General features: G+C 39.5%; 1 protein-coding gene across 1 annotated transcript; it reads left to right on the top strand.

Moving 5' to 3' along the window:
• Nucleotides 1-54: 54 nt before the first annotated feature.
• PEG10 (paternally expressed 10) lies at nucleotides 55-12,581 on the top strand. Its single transcript, XM_019624729.1, is given in 3 exon segments — nucleotides 55-319; nucleotides 6,203-7,365; nucleotides 7,368-12,581. Coding segments are annotated over 3 exon segments (2,340 nt in total). The 5' UTR covers nucleotides 55-314; the 3' UTR covers nucleotides 8,540-12,581.
• The last annotated feature ends 14,120 nt before the right edge of the window (nucleotides 12,582-26,701 follow it).

The raw sequence follows: 26,701 nt of genomic DNA on the forward strand, positions 1-26,701 counted from the left end.
CGCTCCCCCCTCCGCCCCCCTAACACGCGGAGCACTCTGGGATTTGGCGCCCCCCTCCTCTGTTCAGCCTATATAAGGCTCCCAGTCGGAGCCCCGGGTACACGCGCTTCAACTTCGGTTGGTGTGTGTCGAAGAAACCTGACTACGACCTGGGAGAACAGCTGAGAGGGTCCACCGATCCTCGAAAAGGTCCGCTGAGCGGGCTCGCGGCCGGAGCCACTCCGGGCTGCGGAGCACCCAGTGGAGCCCACGCCTGGCACAGGTGTGGGACCCCATCCTTCCTGTCTTCGCAGAGGAGTCCTCGCGTGGTGAGTATGCGGTGAGGATTTTTTTTTTTTAAGATCACATTCATTCCCCGTTCTTATCGGGAGCTGCGGGAGATGGAGTAGCGCCCCTGAATGTCTCCACGCAAACCTTGGCATGCCTTCACTGGCTGTAACCCCAAAACAGAGTGGAGAAATCAAGCCTTCAGGGCTTTGATTTCCAGGACCTAAGTCCAGATGTGGGCTGTAGACAGACATGAGCTGCGGACAGACATGAGCTGCAGACGGGCATGAGCTACAGACCAATTTGCAATTTGCTCTTCAAATGCGCTTCAAAGTGATACGCGCTACAAACTAATTGGCGCTTCATGCGCTACAAATTGATAAGCGCTTCAGATGCGCTACAGACTGATAAGCGCTTCAATCGCGCTACAGATTGATGGGCGCTTCAGTTGCACTACAGACAGATGGGTGCTTCAGTGCACTACAAGCCAGTATGAACTGTAGCGATATATGAGCTGCAGACTGATTTGCGCTTTAAATGCGCTACGAAATCTGAAGTGCAGAATAGCGCTACAAAAATGATATGATTAGCACTACAACAGCGCTTCATTGCGCTACAAGGCACAGGAACTGCAGAGGTACATGAGCTGCAGAACAATTTGTACCCTCAAATGTGCTACAAAGTAATAACAGCTGCAGAGGTATTCGAGCTGCACTGTTCCACGCTACAAAGAAATGAGCTGTAGAAGGATATGAGCTACAGAGTAAGATTACTTTTGTCTTCTTGGAGGGGGACCCCACCCTTTGTCTCTAACACACCTTTTGGAATGGCTCCCACTATGTTTTTCTGCAGGACGGGTATCTGCATTTTATTAGACAAAATGGAGCCCTGGGCAAAAATTATTATTTAACATTCTGCCCACACCATTCCTGCTATAGCAGTAGAGTGGAGGGGCCCTGACTTGAGTGTAAAAGGGAATCTTTTCGTGGTGGCGGAGCGGGCTGCCTTGCCTAGCTGCGCTTGATTGAAGTGGCTGTAGCGGTGGCGCGAATTGGCGTCCAGCAACAGTTTGTGGAAACTGTTGGTTTACTTAGTATTGGAAGGGGGATTGGATCTGGGTGGGGGGTTGCTCTTGTTGCATGAAATGAATCTGGTTGTCGGAGTCTGGTGGGAGGGGTTTGGGGAGGGGGGATCCTGGGAGAGGCTTGCAGCCAGTCTCAGACCTGACCCGCCCATTCTAGCGCGCCTTCTCTGCAGTATCGGCTCAGAGCGGGCTTAGCGCCTCCCAGCGCCTACTTAGAGCGCGCCTCCTCTGCAGCGCGCCTTCCCGGAGCGCGCCTTCTAGACCTGGCCTCCCCAGACCCCGCCTCCCGCCTCCTCAGAGATGGATTCTCCAGACCCCGCCTCTCCCTGAGCCCGCCTCCTCTGAGGTGGCTCCTCCAGACCCCGCCTCCCTCCCTGAATCCTCCTCCTGAGATGGCCCCTCCTAGGGCCCCGCCTCTCCAAAGCTTGGCCCTTCCCTGAGCCAGCCTCCTGAGTTGGCGCACAGCCCCGCCTCCCCCAGAGCCCGCTTGCGCCTGCGCAGTGTGAGGCCCTAGCCCCACCCCCCCTTCCCTCCCGCTCCAGCGCTTGTGCGCCTTCACCGCCTGAACCTGGCTGTACAGCTCCGCCCTCCTGCGGTTTCTCTGCTGCGCGGTTTTGCTTTTATCCATTAGTGTCTAATAAATACAAGAATAATAAAGAACAATTAATAATAGTAATTATACGTGGAATTCATAGGTATTTTGCATATATTAAGAAACATCTCACAATTTGAATTGATAGTGGCTTATAAAGAAGAGTGCTTCTAAACTCACATGGCTGGCGCCTCTAAAGGCAATTCAGCTAAAAGTTTTTACTACAGATGATACATAAAATGTTTTAAATATTTCACATTTTAGGTTTTTTGTTTCTTTTGTTTTTTGTTTTTTTGAGACACTACTGGACTTTTGTGGTGGGACCTACTAGAATCGGATGCCTTGGTGGATGCAAAATAAGGAACAACTTGAACTGTTTTATAGGAGTTTTGAGGCTTATTAGCGCTGCTGGCTTGGCCTTTGAGCGAGGATGAGGTGTTTATCTGTGTGCCTATGAACCTGGATTTTTTTCTTGGAACTGTAGGGGATTATTAGCTCTGGCTATCTTGCCTAAATATTTATTAATTGTGCCTGGCACATGGTAGGTGTTCGTTAAATATGAGTTAAATGACCAGAGTAAATTGGCTTATTCGGTGCTTTCCTTGGTGTTTGCAGGTTTTTTTCTGGTTTCTTGCTCCTGGCTCTTTCCTATGGCGTTTTGCTGCACTGGACTGTCCAAAATATTGCTCGTCTTATCTCTCACATTTAACAGACTATTAAAAAACAAAACAACAAAAAAACCATGCATTTTTAAACTCTAATAATGTAAGCTGTAATTACAATATAAAACAACTAAACATATTCAAAATAATTAACTTTTAAAAATAAAAAGCAAAAACTAAAATTTGGGGCAAGTGGATTACTTTTAATGGTACATTATTGTCATTTAAAATTTGTGTAATGTAACATAATGGTTACATTACAAAATAGAGATTGAGGGTTTTTACTGGCATTACTAAACATCTGTATAAAATAAATGTATATTATACTGCCAGTCAGGTGTACCATCATTAAGTTTCAAACTAAATGAAGAAATTTAAACACCTGGTTCCATATATTATAAACCATGAACCGGGACTTTGTTAAGGAGTATTTGGGTCCCAAAAATATGTCACAACCCAGTCCACCCCTCCCGCCCCAAGTATACAATCTGTGGATAACATGTGCTTAATTACAGCTTTCAATAAGTCCCCAGGCCCCTTTTACCCACCTTGCTACCTTGACACCTCTCCTCTTGGAAATTCTGTATCTGCATTTTAAAAAGTTTGAAAACAATGGTAAAAGCATGTGCATGTTAATGAACTTGGCATTTTACAAATAGTACACATAGTACTCAAAAAGAAATTTGGACATTTGAAAATGTAAAACAATTAAGAGTTGCTTAATGAAGTGTCATTTCCTAATGGGATGTTTAATGTGCAGTGGTTTGTGGTTAACTATTGCTCTTTGGTGTATTTAGGGAATAGAAAATTTTAGAGGCATCCTGAAGAATCAAAGATTAATCAAATGTGTGTATTTAATTCCTAAATAGACTAACACTGAACTCTTTCATATGTAAAGGTGCCTTGGCTTTATGCTGTGTGTCCTTTCAGGTTTTAGGAATGGGGCCTCTTGAAACCCCCCCCCCGCCACCCCCATCCAGCTCCTATTAAGGAACCATAGTTCTATAATTCAAATCCAGTCATAATGCTCCTGTTCCCCAGTGAATTGGCACATTAGTTGCTGTTTAAATGTTTTAAAACTTTACTTACACTTGCTAACCTGCCTGCCTACTGTCCTATCACTTTTAATGGTCAAAGTACTCTGCCCTGGGCATTTACCTCTTTTAGGACTTAGAATCCCACCTCAAAATGACAACCCCTGGGGGTGGCTTGAGGCTTGATATTAGGAAAGGTCAAGGATTTCAAACTGGTGACTTTGCAGGCCCTGAATTTGCTTGACCAGCACTGGATCAAAAATGTTTTAAGGAATTGAATGTCTTTGAGGAGGGGGCATGCATCCCCAAGTTACATAGTTGCAAACCCTCTTATTGTGTTAACTACAGTCTCTTCTCACTTTTACCTTCTTGTCTAGAAAAAAACCATTTGAATTTTAAACCCTTATTAATCTTTCTGTTTCTCTAAACAATTCAGTGATTGTTTGATGATTTCCTAATGTATTGTTATTTCTGACCTGTCGTGTTGCAGATGTTAAAACCATCAGACCTGGAGCCTCAGTAGAGTGTACCCCAGGGACAGTGAATGACCTATAGGTTGTTAACTTTCCTGATCTGGGTCAGGCTGTGCCAGGCCCTGCAGTAAATGCCTTTTCTGAAGTCTTCTAAGTTTTGTAAGTATTAATATCTAGATGACAGAAGTGGCACCTGAGTCACCTGACCTGTGCTTATTAGTTTATTTAATGGGATATTAAAATTCTTAATTTATTAAAAATTTTTTTTAATTGCATTGTTCTGTGACCTGATAGTCTGTCACCAATACAATTGTCTTTAAGAAGTTCGAAATGAAACTAAATGTCAAGACTATGGTGTGTTAACTGCATCTTCTAATTTTTCCTAAACTTGAATATTTTACTTTATTCATTGTTCTTGTAGCCTAAGTTAAAATAATTAAATAGCAAGTTAAAGCTATTAAAATGGTACAGTAAATCTGTTCCTTAAAGACCCTGCTTACTGTAAAACCACTTTATCTTTGTGGTTTTATTTTTTGTAATTAATTTGGTATCCATTTTTGCCTTTATATAAAGGTCACAGAGGCTGGACCCATAAAGACAGTTGGCTAAGACTGCCCAATTAAAATTTGGCCAATAGGCAGTGAGCCTGCTTTATTATTTTGTTTTTAAACTTTTGAGCACTTTCCTAAAGTTTTTCAAAAAGGAAAATTTGATTTTCATTTAAAAAAATCATTGAAAGCTAAAATAATTAAATTACTCTAAATACATTTAACCCTATATTCAGGAAGTACATAGGTACTATGTGATGGTTTATTGTATGTGTGATTTATTGTCACCATACCCATAATTAGAACATTTACTCTGCCTCCTGTCCCCCTGCCCTTCGCTACCACTCACCCGTAGGAGTTCAAACCTATCTCATTCTAAATAATAACCAACTTTCAGATGGGGCTGCACTGGCAAATCTTATTTAAAAAGCAGGAATTTCCAACTGGTCACCTGCAAGTCAAATGAGACCCTGAGTTTGTTTGACCAATACAGTATTTAAAAAAACAATATCTTTACATGGGAAATGCAAGCCCAGGTTGCCACAGTTGTAGCCCCTCCCTGTTTTAATCCCAACAACTTCTTTACACAGAAAGTTACCTTTCTGTTTTCTTGTTAATAACTTTTTTAATATCAGCTAACAGTTATTGAACATTCAGTGTGTGCTTTGCCTGCATGATTTAATTAAATCATTATTATAAGTTTGAGGTGTACGATTACTGGGCTTCTTCTGAGATCCCGTTTTATAGCCAGCTCCTGCTAAGAGGTAGCAACTAATATCTGTTGATTGGCTGCATAATAAGGAGGAAAACTGATATATCCATGTTGCTGCTCAGAGCCATTTATATTTATGTCCCATAGGGAATTCTTGTTGGGAAATCAAATTACGGTCTGAAAAGTAATTTAGACAATCCTGTGGGTTTTGTTGCCGTGGTTGTTTGTTTTGATACCAGTTAACCTTCTCTGTAAAGGTGGACCAGGGTGGTGACAGTTGGCCAGAGTGCTCCCCCCCCCCAGGGTTGATGAATACAGGCATTGTGATTTTAATCACCTCCCCCCCTTTTTTTTTGGTTCCCTGTTGGCTGGAATATTATCTATTATTCAGGGAACTCCTCTAATAACAGTTATCATCTTGGCTTTATTTAGTATAATTTATTTGATAGCCATCTTTGCCTTAAACGTTTTTTGCTCTGCTCTCTGGGTATAAAACTACCTGTTTGGAGCGTCTCAGCATTCTTTTATGGTCAGTAAAGTTAAACGTGCTGTTGATACAGTTATGTATTGTTGAATCATAATGAACAGGGGACTTTTGAAGACAAAAAAGTCATTTAGACATCATTAAGTAGGGTGCTTTTCGGTAGCTGTTGTCTCTTTGCAGGGCTTTTGTTTGTTTAACCATTAATGTAAGCAAGTAGAGTGAAGAGATACTTTAAATACTCATGTATTTAAAGTACTTTAGTAAATACTTTAAGTGCTAAAATCTTCTTTGTATTGTGCTGCTTTGAATATATATGTTGAATTTATGCTTTTATCCTTATTTACAGAAACAAAAAGCTTTTGAAAACCAAAAGAAGAAAGGGTGGAAGAGGTGGCCAGGAGCCAGGCCTCCATCCCCACAGGAGTGAAGCTACATTTGGGAGGTCCCCTCCCACCCCAATTCTCACCCTGGGGCCCGACTGCCCACCTCCTCCTCCTCCTCCTCCCCCATCCTCCTCCTCCTCCTCTCACAGTGGCCAGAGAGGCCAGTACATCCCCAACCTGGCAGAGCGGCGCCGGGACGATCTCTCAGAAGAGATCAACAACCTCAGAGAGAAGGTCATGAGGCAGTCCGAGGAGAACAACAACCTGCAGAACCAGGTGCAGAAGCTCACAGAGGAGAACTCCAACCTCCGTGAGCAAGTGGAGCCCACCCCCCAGGATGAGGAAGATGACCTTGAGCTCCGGGGTGCTGCAGCCGCTGCTGCCCCACCTGCTCCTGTAGAGGAAGAGTGCCCTGAAGACCTTCCTGAGAAGTTTGATGGCAACCCTGACATGCTGGTACCTTTCATGGCCCAGTGCCAGCTCTTCATGGAAAAGAGCACCAGAGATTTCTCAGTTGATCGTGTCCGCGTCTGCTTCGTGACAAGCATGATGACCGGCCGTGCTGCCCGCTGGGCCTCTGCCAAGCTGGAGCGAGCCCACTACCTGATGCACAACTACCCAGCCTTCATGACTGAGATGAAGCACGTATTTGAAGACCCGCAGAGGCGAGAGGCTGCTAAACGCAAAATCAGACGTCTGCGCCAAGGCATGGGGTCAGTCATCGACTACTCCAATGCTTTCCAGATGATTGCCCAGGACCTGGATTGGAACGAGCCTGCGCTGATTGACCAGTACCACGAGGGCCTCAGCGACCACATTCAGGCGGAGCTCTCCCGCCAAGAAGTCGCCAAGTCGCTGTCCGCACTGATTGGCCAGTGCATCCACATCGAGAGAAGGCTGGCCAGGGCGGCTGCAGCCCGCAAGCCACGCTCCCCACCCCGGGCGCTCGTGTTGCCTCACGTCACCAGCCACCACCAGGTGGATCCCACCGAGCCTGTGGGGGGTGCCCGCATGCGCCTGACTCAGGAAGAGAAAGAAAGACGCAGAAAGCTGAATCTCTGCCTCTACTGTGGGAATGGAGGTCATTACGCTGACAACTGTCCCGCCAAGGCCTCAAAGGCTTCGCCGGCGGGAAACTCCCCGGCCCCGCTGTAGAGGGACCTTCAGCGACCGGGCCAGAAATAATAAGGTCCCCACCAGATGATGCTTCATCTCCTCACTTGCAAGTAATGCTCCAGATTCATCTTCCGGGCAGACACACCCTGTTCGTCCGAGCCATGATTGATTCTGGGGCTTCTGGCAACTTCATTGATCATGAATATGTTGCCCAGAATGCAATTCCTCTGAGGGTCAAGGACTGGCCAATACTGGTAGAAGCAATTGATGGACGTCCCATAGCATCGGGCCCCGTTGTCCATGAAACGCACGACCTGGTAGTCGACTTGGGAGATCACCGTGAGGTGCTGTCGTTCGATGTGACCCAGTCTCCATTCTTCCCCGTCGTCCTAGGGGTTCGCTGGCTGAGCACACACGACCCCAACATCACTTGGAGCACCCGATCGATCGTCTTTGATTCTGAATACTGCCGATACCACTGCCGGATGTATTCTCCAATACCGCCGACTCTCCCACCACCAGCACAGCCATCCTTTTACTACCGAATGGATGGATACAGAGTTTACCAACCAGTGAGGTATTATTATGTCCAGAATGTGTACACGCCAGTAGATGAAAACGTCTACCCAGATCACCGCCTGGTTGACCCTACCATAGAGATGATACCTGGAGCACACAGTATCCCCAGCGGACACGTGTACTCACTGTCCGAACCAGAAATGGCAGCTCTGCGTGATTTCGTGGCCAGAAATGTGAAAGATGGGCTGATTACTCCAACAATCGCACCTAACGGAGCCCAAGTTCTCCAAGTGAAAAGGGGGTGGAAACTGCAAGTTTCTTACGACTGCCGATCTCCCAACAATTTCACCATCCAGAATCAGTACCCTCGACTCTCGATTCCAAATTTAGATGACCAAGCTCACCTGGCAACGTACACGGAATATGTACCTCAGCTACCTGGATACCAAACGTACCCCACATATGCCACGTACCCGACCTACCCAGTCGGATTCGCCTGGTACCCAGTGGGACGAGATGGACATGGCCGCTCGCTCTACGTGCCTGTGATGATCACTTGGAATCCGCATTGGTACCGCCAGCCTCCAGTCCCTCAGTATCCACCGCCTCAGCCACCCCCGCCGCCCCCACCACCACCGCCCCCGCCATCCTACAGCACCCTGTAAATTAGTGATGTGCTTCAGTATCTCTGCCCTCAGCTGATTTGTGCCCAGCTTCTCAATCAGTGACTGTGTGCTAAATTGGGCTTTCCTGCATCTTCAAGCCAGCCTGAGGCTGTCCTCTCTTGAAACGGCTACAGAAGGTCAGGGCCACGCTGGACTGGCACACACCCTAAAAGCACCAAAAGATCTCCACCATTTCCTGGGAGCCACAGAATATTCACCAACAGATTCTTTCCCAGTTTTCCACCTTGACTGCCAAGGTGACTAAAATGTGTAATCAGTTGACTTCCCAGCGAATCCTGGAAGCCTCGATCGACATTTACAGAGAAGCTGATGCAAACACAGGGAATGCTGTTTCTTTTCTGGAGGGGGAGGACATGACTCTTCTTGCAGTTTCGGTACTCTCTTTCCATCATTAGAGGACCGGCGCCTTATTAAGGAAGCCACAATTATTGGTGCAGTGTGAAACGGCTTCCGGGATCTTTTTGCTGCACCCTTAGAAACTTCACCATCTTCATACTCTTCTTTCATGGTTCCGTTAATTCTCAAGGAGCAGCAACTCGACCGGTTTTCCCAGGGGCAGGCAAAATACCTGCAACAGAAACACCTCAGGCCTGAGAAGGAAGTGCCCTCTCAGACGGACTCTTGCGTGTTGAGTGTGCCTTCACATCCTGGTGCAAATCACGTGTACCCAAGAACTCTGGCTTTTTCACAACACCTTACCATCATCATGCCAGCAATGGCTTCCACAAAATGTTAAACCTGGTAACCAGAGACTATTGGTGACTCTAGTTGTGTTAGATATTGTGAAATGTGACCACCTCTCAATCATATCTGAGGGCTAATGAGTAGCAAATCAAAAGGACTCTGAAATCCCGTACCCAACTCTTAAAAAGGGGCTCTGAGTTAATGTTACCAACTTGTCCTACTACTTTAGATAGAATATTCATGAGCGTTGTTAATTGGCTGGAAGAGTATCACCTGAAGTCTTGGGAACATCTGTCCACGTCTCTGCCTCCATAAGTGTCTGGGCATTTCATCATTAGTCCCCTCACTAAACTGTAGCATCAGGATGCTTAGAGAGGGGAAGTGATTTTAGCACCCACACCCACACTCTCCTATGCCTGGGAGGGATGTCTTTGAAGAGGAGAAATTGGGGCACTGGACACTGTCTGGAGGATATGGACTTTTTTTAGTGAGCTTCAAACCCAGCTGCCAATGAATGAAAGGCCTCAGAAAGCAACAGATAACACAAGCATTGTCTTTAATCCAGTGACATCACCTGGTGTCTCTTGGATGCTTTGTGGTAACCTGGGACTACCTGATTTTCTTTAACCTGGTCCCTTGCTACTTCCTTGAACTGTCTGTCTAACCTCTCTCTTTCTGTTTAATTCTTTATTACTACCATTCACCCTGCTGCAGGATTTGTGTCAGCCTTCTTGCCTGGTTGCTGAGACTCCCATTTTGTTGCCACGTCCGGAGAAGAAAGAGGCAGGCTTCAAGGAGCATGTGTTTCAGCACACAATCTCCAATTGCCAAAATACAGTTTAAGCAGTAGAAAAACATGATCTGTATTTCAAATTGACTATCAGAAAGAGGAGTCTAATGGTGAAGTCTGATTTTTCATCAACATCTTCTTTCACATATTCATTATCACCCACCCTTATCCTTGCATGTTTAAATACTTAAATGTTTTAGCTGTAGAGTAGTGATGTCCTTTAACAGTGTTTTAAAGTGGTGACTGCTCAAAAATTATTTCCATTGAATTACAAAATACTATCCAATTCTGTGTTAGAGTTAAGCTAATTAAAATTGATAAGTAACGTAGTATAAAATATTTCCTTACTGTGAACTTCTCTTACAACACTGTGAATAAGAGGCTCCTCAGAACTGGAGTTTTGTATAATAGTTCATCCTGTTCATCTTCAATCTTCTATTTTTAACATCATATAATTTCAATTTTATTAATTAGGCCTTTAAAAATCACACATACAAAAAGATGCAAATTCAAATAAGATCCCTAATTGGCTATTTAATCCAAAAGAACTTTCTTTTTCTTTTTCAATGGAATCAGAAAAGCTTGTCAGTCACTCATGTGTCTTAGAGTCCGTCATTACTTTTAAAATGGTGCATTTGTGCTTCTGGACTATTTTGAAGCGTCACTTCAGTTTACCTCAGATATCAGTCCATCCTTCATACATTTGAATTCAAATTGTGTTGTGTCAAATTTACAGTTGTCAATTGATCTTCAAACTGCAGAGGGCCTAGGAATGGCTCGTCTGCAGCCTGGCATGTGCACACGGACATTCGCCATCACTGCAAGGAAACGTCTGGAGATGTTGGCCAGCAACGACAACGGTCAGGGAGAACATGGTGGTATGGGTTAACAACTCACGGATGAAGACCCTGACACACATTTGGCTATTCAGTAAAGCTTGTGAAAAACTATTGGCAGTGTGTACTATGCTCTATTGCTATATATGCTATCTATAAATATAGGCGTTAAGGATAAGTAATCTCAAATCTGTTGTTCTATACGATCAGAATTTTATTAAGTTTCCTTTCACTCAGTTGATTTATTTTGTTGCTGTTGATCGAATTTATGTTAATTGGATACTTTAAATTTTTGGCATTTTCCAACAAAAATGCCTTTAATCATAAGAAAGGAAAGATCAAAAGAACTAAATCTCTGTCTGAAGAAGTTAGAAAGGGAGCAAAATAAAAACATAAAGAAGATAAATAAATCGACCTCAGACTTATTAAACAAAGCCAACAGTCAACCCTTGAAACAAATTGGCAAAATTGATTGACTTTTGGCCTAAATTTGCACTGTTAATTAGAAAAATCAGGAAAGAAGCAGCTAGGAGCTCCCATTGTTAGGCAAACCTAGAAAGAACTAGCTAAGGTCATCATGCTAGTATACGGAAATGGAAATTTACATACATTTCTGAAGCGTCAGTTTAGTTGAGCAGTGAGGTATTTGTATTAGATCCTGGAAATGAGTTGGTTTGATTAAATCATGTGCGGTAGCGCAGTGAATTAGCAGGTGCACAGAATAAGAGGGGCACATCTATATCGTGCAGTCTGGGTTTCTGTTTAAGTTCGCAGGTACCTCTTGGACTCCTGAATTGATCCAGTTGTCATCAGCCACAGACGTCTAACATCAGATAGAAATCCAAGATTGGCAACAAAGAACACGGCTGGAAGGAGATGGGTAGAAATGATGGACCACCTGCAGAGGTGAAGAGCCTGGTGGGAACCACCTACGTTTTCATCAGAAGAAAGAATGTACATCTTGGGACGGGAAGTTCTTTGTTGTTTCAGATTGTAGAATGCTATCGAATTGGTCTGTGGGAAATCGCATTGTTTTTTTTTTATTTCTTTGTGTAATCAGTTTAAGTACTAGGGGATATATATAATCATAAGTATTTTAGGGTGGGAGGGATTATTAGTAATCTTAAATGGGTAGGATTAAACAGCATGATTATGTATTAGATATCTCTATAAGTGAACGTGTACTTATGATCCTTTACTCTGTGATTGCTACCCTTTGCCCTTGTGATTTCAAATATACTCTGGAGGGAACTGCAGGGAGGTCAAACTACTTAGAGCGAATTGGACATGAATAAAACCCTTGTGGGAGAAAGTTAAAAAATGATTGGATAGATAATTTAATAGATGCTCTTTGCTCTGGGTATTAACTCCAGGGATCAAGATGGTGAGCTAAGCCTTTAGAGAGTTACTGGGTGGAGAGATACCCTTTGAGAATTTGTTGCTGGAATGCAATTGATAATGATGGATGGTACATATTTATGGAAGTTATATGAAAGCGATGAATAAGAACACTTGCCCCCATCAGTAGCCCTCCTCTTTACCCCTGCCTCTTCTCCCTACCCCTACACCTCCTGCCTACCCCTCTCCCACATCCCTACCCTTCCCCATTTTATTATTGTATTCTCTTTACTCTATTTCTCTCAATTTACTAATATTGCATTGATGTTATAATAAAAATTCAATTAATAAAGATTTAGTGGTTAAGTGCAAAGTGTGTCCTGATCATTTCAGCGTCTACCAGCATCAAGGGAACAGGGTGGGGGAGTGAAGGGGTAAGAGAGTTTGGGGGTGGGGGAGTAGAAAGGTGGGGGAAGGAACAAGATGGGGAGTTAGGGATGGGGGAATGGGCAGGGTGGGGTAGTGGACAGAGTGAGGGGTGGTGGGTGAAAGGTGAAGGAAGATGAAGGGAGAAGGAGTGAGGAAGGCGGGGCAGTGGGCTAAGGGGTGGGGAGAGTGGAGTTGGGGGTAAGTTTGGAAGTGTGGGGGTGGAATAAAGAATAAATTAAACAACCCAGTATTATTTGTCCAGAATACTCCAGGAAATCAACTAAATTATTCCAGCTACAAAACTTCAACATGTAAAATAAAGTCACATAATTACTAGCGACTCCATTAATATAAAAAACTTTTTTAAGATGCAAAAAGTTAACATAAAATAAAGCCGCACAATTAATAGTGACTCTATTGACATAAAAAAAAAATTTAAGCTGCAAACCTTTAACATAAAGCCACACAATCAATAGAGATTCTATTGAAAAAACACAAACTCTTTAAGCTACAAAACTTTAACATATAAAATAAAGCCACACAATAGAGATTCTATTTATTTTTAATATCAATTTTATTTGGAACACGAGATACATTAATTGAAAATTATAAAAGCGTTAGTGAGGATTAAAAGGAAGACATACCAAATGAAGTCAGTTGATGTGTGGGAAATTAACATACAGATGTTTTTAATACTAATTAAAACAATATCGGAGTGACTGTGAAAGTCAAAGCACAATGACATTAGTCAGAGTTGTAGAATAATAGGTTGCATATAGAAAACCTAACCTAAACTTAATAGCAGTAATCATTTCACCATATATGGAAGTGAAACCACTATGCTGCATACCTTAAATTTATACAGTGATGTATGTCAATTGGGTCTTAATAAAACTGGAAAAATAAACACAGATTGCCACCTCACCTCCATCCCCACCAAAAAAAAAAAAAAAAGAAAGACCTGAAAAGGGGACTCTAAATGATGTGCCAATTTCGAAGGGTTGCTGGGTTCATATGGCGTGGTCACATAAACAGTGATTTATTGGGAAGGATTCATGGAAGATGGCGACTATATGGAAAGATCTGGGGCTAATGATGAAAATACCGAATTAAAAACTCCTCTCCTTAGAAGCAGGCTACCCTGAACAGTTGTCCACCCAGCCCAGAGTTCACAGAATTCCACTGTGTGCATGGTGGTGGGTAGAATTGGAGAGATTGGGAGAGGGAGGGCACGATCAATGCCTATCAAGTGTCTGTTTGGAGGGTTACTTATTTTTAAAAATGGTGTGAAGGATATTAAGTCACTCGGAAAGGAATATACTAGTCATACCTGCTTTTCACACCTAGAATCCTCCCTATTCTGACCCCCACTTCTCCATAAACCATGTGATTAGACAAAACACAAAGGAAACAATGAAAGTTGCTGAACCTCAAGATTGCATTATATTTTATTATACAGCTTGGGTCAAAAGCTGGTCCAGAACATTAAATTTACTGTTTACAGCAATGGCACTATTTGTTAAAACCCATACCAGTTTTTGGAAAGAAGTGGCTTCCCAGAGAGAAATCAAGTCTATTTATAGCTCCAGAAATTGCACAATGAACCCCTCTTCCAATGTAGTTGAGGCCAATCATTAATCAAAATTCTTGTTTAAAATCAGGCCCACACTATATTAACTTACACATAAGTGTGCATTCATTGGTCAATCTTGATAGAGGCCTATGCTTCACTGATAGGAGCTCTGAGTTACCTTTCTTGAATAAATTATATAAATATCACAACAGTGGGAAAATACAGAACTTTTAAAAACATATAAAAGCAATTAAAATCAGTGTGGAGAAGAATCACTCTTGATTCATACCTCAAAAATACAGTAATGAGTTCCAGATAAATCAAGAACTACAAGAAGAAAGTAGAGCTTAATGGTGGGAAAGGGTAAAAAAATTCTTCATGGAATAATAATAGCAATCAAAAGTAAGGTGAATGGTTTTGAATCCATAAAGAACATGCACAAAAATGAGAAAATATTTGGTATATACCTATAAAATATATGATAACTAACTTACTACCCAAGCACCCAGTATTTTCTAGGATAAATTAAATACTTAATACCCACCCTTACTTCTTTTCTGCTTTTTAAAATATATCTAGAGAGAAATCTAGATGGATAAATAATAAATAAATAAATGTAGAGAAGAATCTGGATGGATAAATACTAAATGGATGGACAGATAGGTGGATAGATGGTAGATAGATGATCGATAGATAGATAGACAGATACATAGATAGATAGATGATAGATAGATAGATAGATGTGTGTGTTCAATAACTGATTTTTTCTAATGTGCCAGAGATAAGTAAATACCCAACCCCCAATACCCTTTACTCTTTTTCTGACTTTCTGAATACATGTAGAGAAAAATCTGGATGGATAATTAATTAATTAAGTGAATCAATGGATGGATGGATGGATAAATAGATAAATAATGTTTTTGTGTGTTCAATAATTATTGGTTTCTTTTAATGTGCCAGACACTAGGCTAGCTATTGGAGCACACAATGCTGGGCACAGACCTTACACTGAGATACCTAATGCAGTTGAATGATGACCATCCAATAGTTCTCCACCCAGAGTACCTCAACTTTCTTAGGCATCACGGCTGTCCAAGTCATTTGGGAACAGGAACTGTTACGACATCATTTAGTGCAGACAAAGAATCATTCTTAAGTTTTGGCATTTAAGGTTTTTTTCCAGAATACACTAGATTTCTTAAATGTTTATTTGTATTAGTGTTTGATAATTCAAAAGGATCAACAAGAGAAAGAGAGGCTAGATGGGTCTTTCCTCCCAAATTCACCTCCCGAGAAACCCTTTTAGCACATAGTAAAGCTCCTTAATTTTATTCCCAGATAATACCAGAAATAGTTGACAACAGGTATATTAGGAATCCTCTTCCTGGTAACTCAAAATAATTTACAGAATAACATTTGACCCAAGACAATAACTAAAGGAAGAGCAAGTGAACCTCTGGAAGATCATTAATTACTGTTTTATATATGGCCTTATGGTCCTTACATTAAAAAAAATCACTGAATTAAAATGATCACTTACATAACTTGTATCATTGGCTAATTCTTCTCAAAAAGTCCATGTCATAAGCCAAGAAAAAAATAAGTAGACAGACGTTGTATACACTTCATGAAAACTCATTACAGATAAATTTCTTTTAAATTTAATAAAAACATTTTTCTATTCTATTTCTAAGAGGTTTCAACATTATTTATGTCTCATTTACATCAGCCTGATGTTAAAATACATCTAATAAAATAGCACAACATCCTATCTTCTAGGTCTAAGTTAATTTCAAAACTATGTATTGCTCATTTTTATAACTTTCAGTCACCTGAGTACCACCCCAAATTTTATCATTGACTGTGTTCTTAAGATTAATTGCAGTAGGGTGGTAGTATTTTACTAGCTTAAGGACTACAAAATTGGCATATCAAATTACCCTGTCAGTCCAGCACTGAAATGATGCCCATTCTGAGAACTAAATTTAAGCTTTGTAACTAGGTGCTAAAATCCAATGTTGAATTTGGGAGAGTGTTCACTACTCACCTCTCTTCTCTTTTGAACCAACTTGAGAATAAACACAGAAATTTAGATGTGAATTAAAATGTATCTTTTCTAAAATTATTTTTTAAAATTGAGATATAATTGACATAATGTTATATTAGTTTCAGGTATACAACATAATGGTTTGATATCTATCTGATCACCACAATAAATTTAAGCTAACATCCATCATCATACAAATTTACAAAATTTTTTCTTGTGATGACAATTTTTAAGATTTTTCTTAGCAACTTTCAAATACGTATACGATACAGTTTTATTAACCCCCACTCCCTCCCATGTATCACCCAACGAATCTAGTACCCATCTGACACCATATATAGTCACCATGCTCTACATTACATCCTCTGTACTTATTTATTTTATAACTGGATGCTTGTACCTTTTGACCACTTTCACTTATTTTGCCCACCCCCCAACCCCTCTAGTAACCCCCAATAGTTTCTCTGTATCTATGAGTTTTTTATTTTCTCTCTCTTTTTTTGAGATTCCATATGTCAGTGAGATCATATGGTATCTTTTTTCCTGTCTAACTTATTTCACTTAGCAAAATGTTCTCAAGATTCATCCATGATTTCCTTCTTCTATATTGCTGAATAATATTTCATTGTGTATACACAGAGGGTGCCAAAAAATGTATACACATTTTAAGAAAGGAAAAAAACTGTATTAAAATTGTAATGCTCAATATATACCGATAACAAAAGATGAATACAAGTCACATTTGACTTCTGCAGTTACAAGAGGTGCTCAAAGTGGTTGCCATCAGTGTAATTTTAATACAGTTTTTTTTCCTTTTTTAAAATGCATATATATATTTTTGGAGATATATATATATATATATATATAATATTTTTTTATCCATTCATCCATTAATGGGTGCTTATGTTGTTTCCATGTCTTAGCTATTATAAATCATGCTGCAATGAACATGGGGATGCAAATATCATTTTGAGTCAATGTTGTTTCCTTTGGATAAATACGCAGAAGTGGAATTGCTGAATCATATGATAGTTCAATTTTTAACTTTTTGAGGAACCTCCACTCTGTTTTCCATAGTGTCTGTACCAATTTACATCCCCACAACAGTGCACAAGTGTTCCCTTTTCTCCACATCATAGCCAATACTTATTATTTCTTCTTTTATATGATAACCATTCTAATAGGTGTGAGGTGATAACTCATTGTGTTTCTCATTTGCATTTCCCTGATGATTAGTAATGTTGAACATCTTTTCATGTACTGTTGGCCATCTTTTTGTCTTCTATGAAAAAATGTCTATTCACATCCTCTGCCCATTTTAAAATCAGATTGCTTTTTACTATTGAGTTGTTGTATGATTCTTTATATATTTTGGATATTACCCTCTTATCAGGTACATGATTTGCAAATATTTTCTCCCATTTGGTAGGCTGCCTTTTCATATGGTTAATTGTTTCTTCACTGTGCAGAAACATTTTAGTTTGATGTAGTGCCATTTTTTTATTTATGCCTTTGTTGCCTGTGCTTTTGGTGTCATCCAAATATTTATTGCCATGACCAATGTCACAGAATTTTTTCTCTGTATTTTACTCTAGGACTTTTATAGATATTTTTATTCAAGTTGAGTTGAGGAAGTTCTCTGCTAACCCTAGGTTGCTGAAAGTTTTTGTCATGAACGCACGTTGGAGTTTATCAAATGTATTTTCTACGTCTATTGATGTAATAATGTGATTTTGCTTTTTTAGCATATTTTTCTCCTTTAAATTTTTTTTTCAATTAGAGCTGACATTCAGTATTATATTAATATCAGGTGTATGGCATAGTGGTTAGACATTTGTATGAGAAGTGATCACCCTGTCTAGTCTAGTACTCACCTGGCACTACACATAATTATTACCATATTATTGACTATATATCCTATGTTTTACTTTAAATCCCCATGACTATTTTGTAACTACCAATTTGTACTTCTTAATCCCTTCACCGTTTTCTCTCTGTATCCCAAGCCCCTCACATCTGCCACCTAACATTCTAGTAACCATCTGACAACATACATAGTTATTACAATATTATTGACTATATATATTCCTTATGCTATACCCTACACCCCCATGACTACTTTGTAACAACCAATTTGTACTTCTTAATCATTCCCCTTTTTCACCTACCCCCTCAACCCTCCTCCCATCTGGCAACCATCAAAATATTCTCTGTACCTATGAGTTTATTTCTGTTTTGTTTGTTTCTTTTGTTCTTTAGACCCTGGTTTGGTGTCACTGCTGAGCCTGGAGCTACTCAGCAAAAGTCTCAGAGCACACAGAGGTTGATCAACACCCCTCTGGGGCCTACTGGACTCCAATAATTTTCCAAGAACCAGTGAAAAGTGGGTGGGGCTGGCTGCTTACAGGAAAGGGCCTCCAGCGGTACTTACGTTGGGTGCATCTGCGTCAGCAGGGCGGAACAGCAGAGCTCACCAGGCCAATCAGATTTGGCCTGGAGGGGTAGGGGGCAGGCTCAATACAGGCACAATGGCACCCAGTGGCTGGCTGCACTGAAGGAGGACCTCTCACTGGGAAAATGCCAACAGTCCTCCAGTCCTCCACCCACAGCCACACACCTCAGTCTGACCCCCTGTATGTCTCCAAGGCCCCCCTCTACCAGAGCCCATCCCTCTACCAGAGCCCAAGGTGAGTGCTGGTGAGAGAGTGAGCCTCTGTGGGAGCCGTTTAAGAGGATGTTTGGGTTTCCTGCAGCCTTTCATCCCACCTGGATGGTTGGAATCTCCACTGTTTGTCACAGTCAGATATTAAGGGGGCTCCTCTACACAGAACTAGTATTCCGGGCCAGGGAGCCTGGTGGGGGAGCTGGCGTCCCTTGCTCCTCTGGGGGAAACCTCCACACTGAGATATCCCTCCTGATTTTCAATCACCACATGGAGGTTTGGGGCCCGTTCTGTGTCTCTACCCCTCCTACCAGCTTCGTCATGGCTTCTACTTTACAATTTTATTTACAGGACTTCTGTTTCACTTGAATTTAGGTGGTTCTTCAGGTTGATTCTTCTATAATTTAGTTGTAATTTTAATGTGTTCACGAAAGGACAAAGGCACAGTGTTTGTCCACTCTGCCATGTTGGATCTCTCTGTGTCTTTTTTTAGCCTATTGATGTGATAGATTACATGAATTGATTTTGAAATGATTAACCAGCCTTGCATACCTGGGATAAACCCCAAATGGTCATGGTGTACAATTATTTTTATACATTTTGTTGAAACATTTTGCATTGATGTTCATGAGAGAGATTCATCTGTAGTTTTCTTATAATGTCTTTGTCTGGTTTTGGTATTAGTGTAATGCTGAATTCATAAAATATGCTAGGAATTATTCCTTCTGCTTCTATCCTCTGAAAGAGATTACAGCGCATTAGTGTGATTTCTTCCTTAAATGTTTGGTAGAATTCACTAGTGAACCCATCTAGGCTTGGTGCTTCTGTTTTGGAAGATTCTTATTACTTATTCAATTTCTTTGATAGATATAAAGAATCTAAAGATTATTTGTTTCTTCTTGTATGAGTTTTGGCAAATTTTGTCTTTCAAAGAATTGGTCCATTTCATTTAGGCTATCAAATTTATGAGCATAGAGCTGTTCATAGTATTTCTTTATTAAATTTTACTGTTCTTAGGATCTGTAGTGATGACTCCTCTTTTATTTCTGATGTTGATAATTTGCGTCTTCTCTCTTTTTTCTTGGTTAGCCTGGCCATAGGTTTATCAATTTTACTAATTTTTTTAATTAGCATTTTGTTTTGCTAATTTTTGCTAATTTTTTGCTCTTTTCAATAGCATTAATTCTGTTTTCAGTTTTATTATTTTTTCTGTTTCCTTTAGGTGTAAATTGATCTTATTTCTCTAGTTTAGTAGGCTAGATTATTGATTTTAGATTTTCTTCTTTTCAAAAATAGACATTTATTGCTATAAATTTCCTGCTAAGCATTGTTTTTCCTGCATTCCACAAATTTTGATAAGTTGTATTTTTATTTTCATCAAGTTCAAAATTTTTATAATTTTTTGAGGCTTCTTTGTTGACAGCTTTTTGGGCAGCTTTTGACCCATGGATAAGAAGGAAACAGACAAGCTACTGACCTTTCTATAATCGTGAGATAACGAAAGGATCGCTATGGTCCAACTTATGTCAGCCTGAAGCTACATGTCCTTCTTGTTTTATTCATGTTCATTTGAGGATCAGATTTTATTTTTTTACCTGCTCCAGCCCAGAAGATCATGTTGGATCTCCATTTTACATGAGGCAGAATTTCCATCTTATTTAACTCTTCTAACAGGATTTAGCCTGTAGGCTAAAGAACATTCAAGCTGGGACCATCCCAACTATGGCACAATTTTTTAATGAATGGGCTCTCTAATTGGCTTGTGTCCAGCTCTCATTACCAACTCTGCTGGCTCAATGCTTTGCATTTCTCTGGGGTTTCTAGCACTCATCTTGCTTTCTGCTGCATATTTTATCAAAATTCTTCAAATTTTCAGTATAACAATGGCACCCTGCCTTGTCTCCAGTGCTATTATAGATTCATTCCGTTTCTTGTATCACTCCTATTTTTCAAGATGACTTTACAGATGAAAGCACTAACATCCTCATTTTGGTGTGGTGGCTGCATTTGTTTTTTCTACTTCACAATGGGTGACTAAATCACTGGGTAAAATCAGAATGAATGGGTTAGCTTAGACTACATGTACATTAGTCTGATTGAAAATTCAGATTTTTCATCCATATATTTGGAGTTTGTGCTTTTGCCAAGATTTTTAGACATGGCATCTTTACTGTATTACTTTTAAAATGCAAACTAGTATTTGATATTTGTACAATTCATTACAGTACTTCTGAGAAATTTTTTCTTCGCTCTTCTGAACCACATATGTGTTCATTAACATAAGAAACATGTTAACATAAATATTTGTAATATGAAGATGAAAATATTGGTTTGTCGGAAAAGTCATGACGCATTTTTACAACGAAAAACATAGAAAAAATATGTCATGACCTTTCCGACAACTCAATATTTATCATGGTTATTCTGGAAGGTGGAATTTTGAGTGACATTTTTGCTTTTGGATTATATTTTCTAAATTATCTACAATAAGCACGTGTGTAATTAAAATGGGAGGGGATTTAAAAATAAGTTTATTTGTTTTGTTTTCTTTCAGTTTGCGAAACAAATGTTATTACATTCACTAGACAAAAGTCCATAGCATCATAGAGAAGTAATCACATTTTTGAGCAGCAAATTTAAGGTATGGAAAATCTAAAACCATAAACAGCTTTATGTGTACTGGTTGCATAGAGATTTTTTGGTGAGTACTATGAATTTTACAACTTCTTGCATTACTTCTTTGCTTTTTCCTGCCAGCTGCTGACCTTCACAACAACATATTATTGAGATGACTCACAAGAATTAGTGTGAAATAGAACATGTTACTGCTGGAAGTTTTTCCTCCTTAGACTGCTTAGTACTATTTGGCAATATTGTATAAAGGAAGAACAAAGTTATAAAAACCGAGATTAGAAATTAGTCCTGTCAGCACACCTTAAAAGAACTATAATTTTGTCAGGAGTGTGCAACAAAAGAATCAATGTTAACGATTCATTTAACAATAACATTTATTATGCAAAAGAAATAATGCATTACCAGCCTTGTAAGATGAGATCTAAGGTCTAACATGGCAAATAAAGAGCTTTGTAGGCTCCATTATAAGTTGGTTAACAATTCATGTATCTCAAATTTCTCCATAAGTTATATGAAATTAGATGCATGAAGATTATTTTATTAAAATGTAATTGTATTAACATTTTAAAATTTAATATTTAGGGTTCATCCTATAAAAGTGTTTAGGAGTATGAAACAGAAGGTGGCTCTAAATGTGGAAGTGATATTGGGAGGTATTTTTAAACTCTGGGAACAATAAAAGAATACAAAGTGTTAACATTTTTATTTGTGATGAAAAAAGAGGCAAAATTTGAAAGTAAGGTGAAAAGTTGGGTACCATGTCCCTTCAATATCATACTGGGGTGACAGCCACCCAAGGATTTTTCTAAGAAAATGGTTCTCAAAATTCACTGTGCATTAGGATCACATGAAGGACTTATCAAATCACAGATTGGGTGAAGTTGGGCATTAATTCAATTAATGCCACCCAGATTTGCTGATTATCTTGATTTGGTATTGTGCCTGAGAATTTTTATTTCTAACAAATTCCAAGTCATACCAATGCTCCTGATCCAGGGACTACAATTTCAGAAGTGCCTACTTAGACCTACTATCCACTACCAATTAAAGTTTTCAGGCATTAATTTATAGACAGTCACATTAATTAAACAAGAAGGCCATTAGACAACGGTGGCTCTAATGCCTTAGTGGTCTGAGTAAACAAACCAAAATCTAAGCCTGTAAATACAAGGCTACAAAATCAAAACCCGAGGAAAAATAATCACAAATAGCTAACAAGGCTTTATAGCCAATCAAATAATATTTTTTCTTGGCTGCTGTTGGCTGAGTGCGAATAACCACTTCCTATTTGGCACAGTCTGATTTGAATCGATTTTTTATTTTTGTTCAAATAAATTCTTAAAAATTTTAATATGCCTGTTTGTCTTATAAAAATGGAAATAGTCTCTGTCCAGTAAAACAGATAATGCTAAATATTATTGCCCTGTAAGACATTATTAGTTTTCTATCTTATCGTACCCAATCATCTTATCTAAACATTTCTGTATGAATGTGTGTGTATGTGTGTGTGTGTATGTGTGTGTGTGCGCGCGTGCACGTGCGTGTATGTGTGTGTGTACAATCATATATGTGTGCATAAATAGCTTCTCATATGCTCTTTGAATCGGTTTTAACAACTTACTGGTTTCCACATGAATGAGTTCAATAATATTTTGACACAGGTTCATATTATATTTGTATGGGAGTCATGATTTTACTTTTATAAAATTATAACTTTAACACACATGAATGAATCAATTTTTACTGAATTTTGGTGCTCTTCTGGATTTTATTACATAATTTTAACCAAGTATACATAGACCATCAAGATAACATCTTTTACATTGAAAATTACGTTTGGTAAAACATTACATTACTTTGAAATTTCTTGTTATTTCAACATATTTCCTTTTCTTGCCTCAGATTTATGTGTTTTTACATATTATTTTCTTTTCTTTCTTTCTTTCTTTCTTTATTTTTATTGAGGGACAATATGTTTTTCCAGGACCCATCATCTCCAAGTTAAGTAGTTGTTTCAATCTAGTTGTGAAGGGCGCAGCTCACAGGCCCATGTGGGGATCAAACCAGCAACCTTGTTATGAGCACTGCACTCTAACCACCTGAGCTAACTGGCTGCCCCTACATGTTCCTAAAGCTTTATCAAAAAGTTGTAATCTGTGATAATTATCAATCAGAAATCATTTCCTCCTCATTTTCATTTAAGTAGCTTTTGAAGAGTGTTTTTAATGTTAACATGTGGAAATATACAACATGGCTCTATGTATATTGTTCATAAAGTTTTGGTGACATCCATATTAAGTAGTACAAAAACACATATTTTAGCATAGAGAAATAACAACAGGACAAAATAATAACAGGACATGGAAGCCAGGAGTTTATGTGTGCTTCTAGGAATTAAGTAAGTAGCTGGGAGATTAATAGCTACAAATACAACTGCCAAATTATCACCAATTTCCTGTGAGTTTTAGGAAATCATTAAGCTTTTTAATTATTTTGTATCATTGTTTGCCAAGTACTGTAATATCTGCAGGCGTATGATATGGTAATTAATGAAGTTATAAGCAAGGTTTAAAAATTGTACGGTCTAGTGCAAAAGAAAGTAGTGTCAAAAAATATAAATCTTCAAAACCACCATGAGATAGTATTTCACTTCCATTAGGATGGCTATTGTAAAAAAGGAATAATAAGTGTTGGCAAGGATGTGCAGAAATTAGAGCCCTTATACTCTGATGGTGGCAATGCAAAATAGTGCACTTGCTAGAGAAACAGCTTGGAGGTTCCTCAAAATATTAAAAATAGAATTAACATATGATCCAGCAATCCCACTTCTGGGCATATATCCAGAAGAATTGCAAGCAGTACCTTGAAGAAATATATTGCACACTCATGTTCAAATATAATAGTAACATGATTCACAATAGCCAAAAGGTGGAAGCAACCCAAACTTATGTGGTATATACATACAATAGAATAAGGTTCAGCCTTAAAAAGGAAGGAAATCATGTCACGTACTACAACATGGACGAGCCTTGAAGACATTATGCTAAGTGAAATAAGCCAGTCACAAAAAGACAAACACTGCATGATTCCACTTCTATGAGGTATCTAGAGTTGTCAGATTCATAGAGGAGTGGAAGAGTGATTCAACCAGAGGCTACAGGGAGGGTGAAATGGGGAGTTGCTTAATGGTTATAGAGTTTCAGTTTTGCAACATAAAAAGTTCTGAAGATGCATTGCACAATGTTGCGAGTATACTTAACCCTACAGAACTATGTGCCCCATTGTTTTTTAGCCATAATTAACTAAAGAAAAAAATATAAATCTTTCTGGATACGACTTAACTTTATGGCTTTATAAGAAGGCAGCTACAGGAGTGTAATTTAAGGTTTACAGAAGGATTCTCTTCTCTCTAACCTGTCTTTATGTCTTAAATGTCCCCCGTAGAGCATTATACCTGTGGTTATGAGCATGTTCTCAATTGCAAGTAAATACCTAACAATGACCTATAATCAAGTATTTACATTTTAAGAACATTTTGTCAGATTGTTGGGAGTAAGCTTTGATAGAATAAGGTGGGGAAAAGAGCACGAGGACAGGGGGTCCTAGGTGAAGGGAGAGTCAGAGCTTGGGTAAACCTGATTGTTTACCAAAAAATTCACCTATTTAACTGCACCTCAGACCTGCAGAAATACTTTCCCTCCCTACTTCCTGTTGCCCCAAGGAAAGTTGCTGTTACCATAGAAAAGGGGCTCTATGTGTGTAACCTATGCATTCCTTTCCAGGGGCAGACAAAAGAAACATTGTGAGGGAATTACTTTCAGAGCTCCATTAACATGCTGTTTTTAAGCAGTCTTTTTCCTGATTTTAAAGTTAAACCCCTTGATTGTTTTTCTCTCATTTCCACCTCTTCCTTAAGTTCAAATGAGGAATGGTTATTTTTATGATCATTACAAAGGGACCCGGAGCATTGATCTGTTGGGTTGTCAGAAAAGTCATGACGCATTTTTGCAAGGAAAAACATAGAAAGAATACGTCATGGCTTTTCCGGCAAGCCAATATTTTAAGGTCAATTTAAAACAGACCACTTACCGTTCCGCCTTATGCTGTGGAGCTTACTTCTGGAAAAAACTCCATTCTTAATTTTGTGATCTTTACACATATACTTTAAAAAAGGTGGTTACCATGGAAACTGGGGAGTAAGTACCGAGGTAACTTTAACAGAAGTGCATACTTGCTATTGCCAAAGCTGGAATAACAATTGAGTGTTTACCAGGGGAATACAGAACTTGCTATCATAAAGTTGGCTACTTTTTTTGCCAGGTGTTTCATAACTCTTCAAGTGTATTCCCAACATAGAAACAATATTTTCTGTATTAAAGACATATTGTAGAAATGTTTGTTATTTTGACTTAGCAGTATGGTAGTTAGTAAAAAATAATTCAATTAAGAATCGATTTATATTACTTTGTGTGTCTACATCTTTCCTTTCTCTTCCGTGTGAGGATTCAAAAGGGCATTTATGAAGGTTTTGTGGGTTTTGGTTTCCTTTATTTATTTATTTTTTACTTTATTTTATTTTCTTTAAACATTTTATTGGGAATTGGGGGAGGGAACAGCGTTGGGAAATCAGGGAAGGGGAACAGACAAGTTGCTGTCCTTTGGTTCTTCAGTCTAGTTGTGGAGGACGTCGCTTCACTGGCCCATATTGGTATTGTGATCATTGCACTTTTCTCGGTTGAGGCAGACTGGTCCCGGCCATTGGACGGTTGCTCGCGGGTAGCTCATGGCAGCCCACTGCAACCACATTGCAGCCTACACTGTCACCTGCGACTCACGACAGCCCAACTCCAGATCGACCTGTTGTTCAGCATCTTAGTTGTAGAGGGCGCAGCATCACTGGCCCTCATGTGGGATCCGAACCGGGACCCTGCTGCTCAGAGCTGGCGCTCCCAAGCCAACTCTTAACCAACATGCCACTCGGCTGGCCATGGTTTCCTTTATTTTTAGTTAAACATTGAAGTGATTCATTATACCAAATTTGGAGAGCAGAGTAAAATATAAAGAAAATGGAAAAAGCCATAAACTCATTACTCTGACTCAATTTTAGTTAATAATTCGATCTGTTTTTCCAGAATTTATTCTTAAGCA

Source organism: Hipposideros armiger, unplaced genomic scaffold, assembly GCF_001890085.2.
Source record: "Hipposideros armiger isolate ML-2016 unplaced genomic scaffold, ASM189008v1 scaffold_603, whole genome shotgun sequence".
NCBI lineage: Eukaryota > Metazoa > Chordata > Mammalia > Chiroptera > Hipposideridae > Hipposideros > Hipposideros armiger.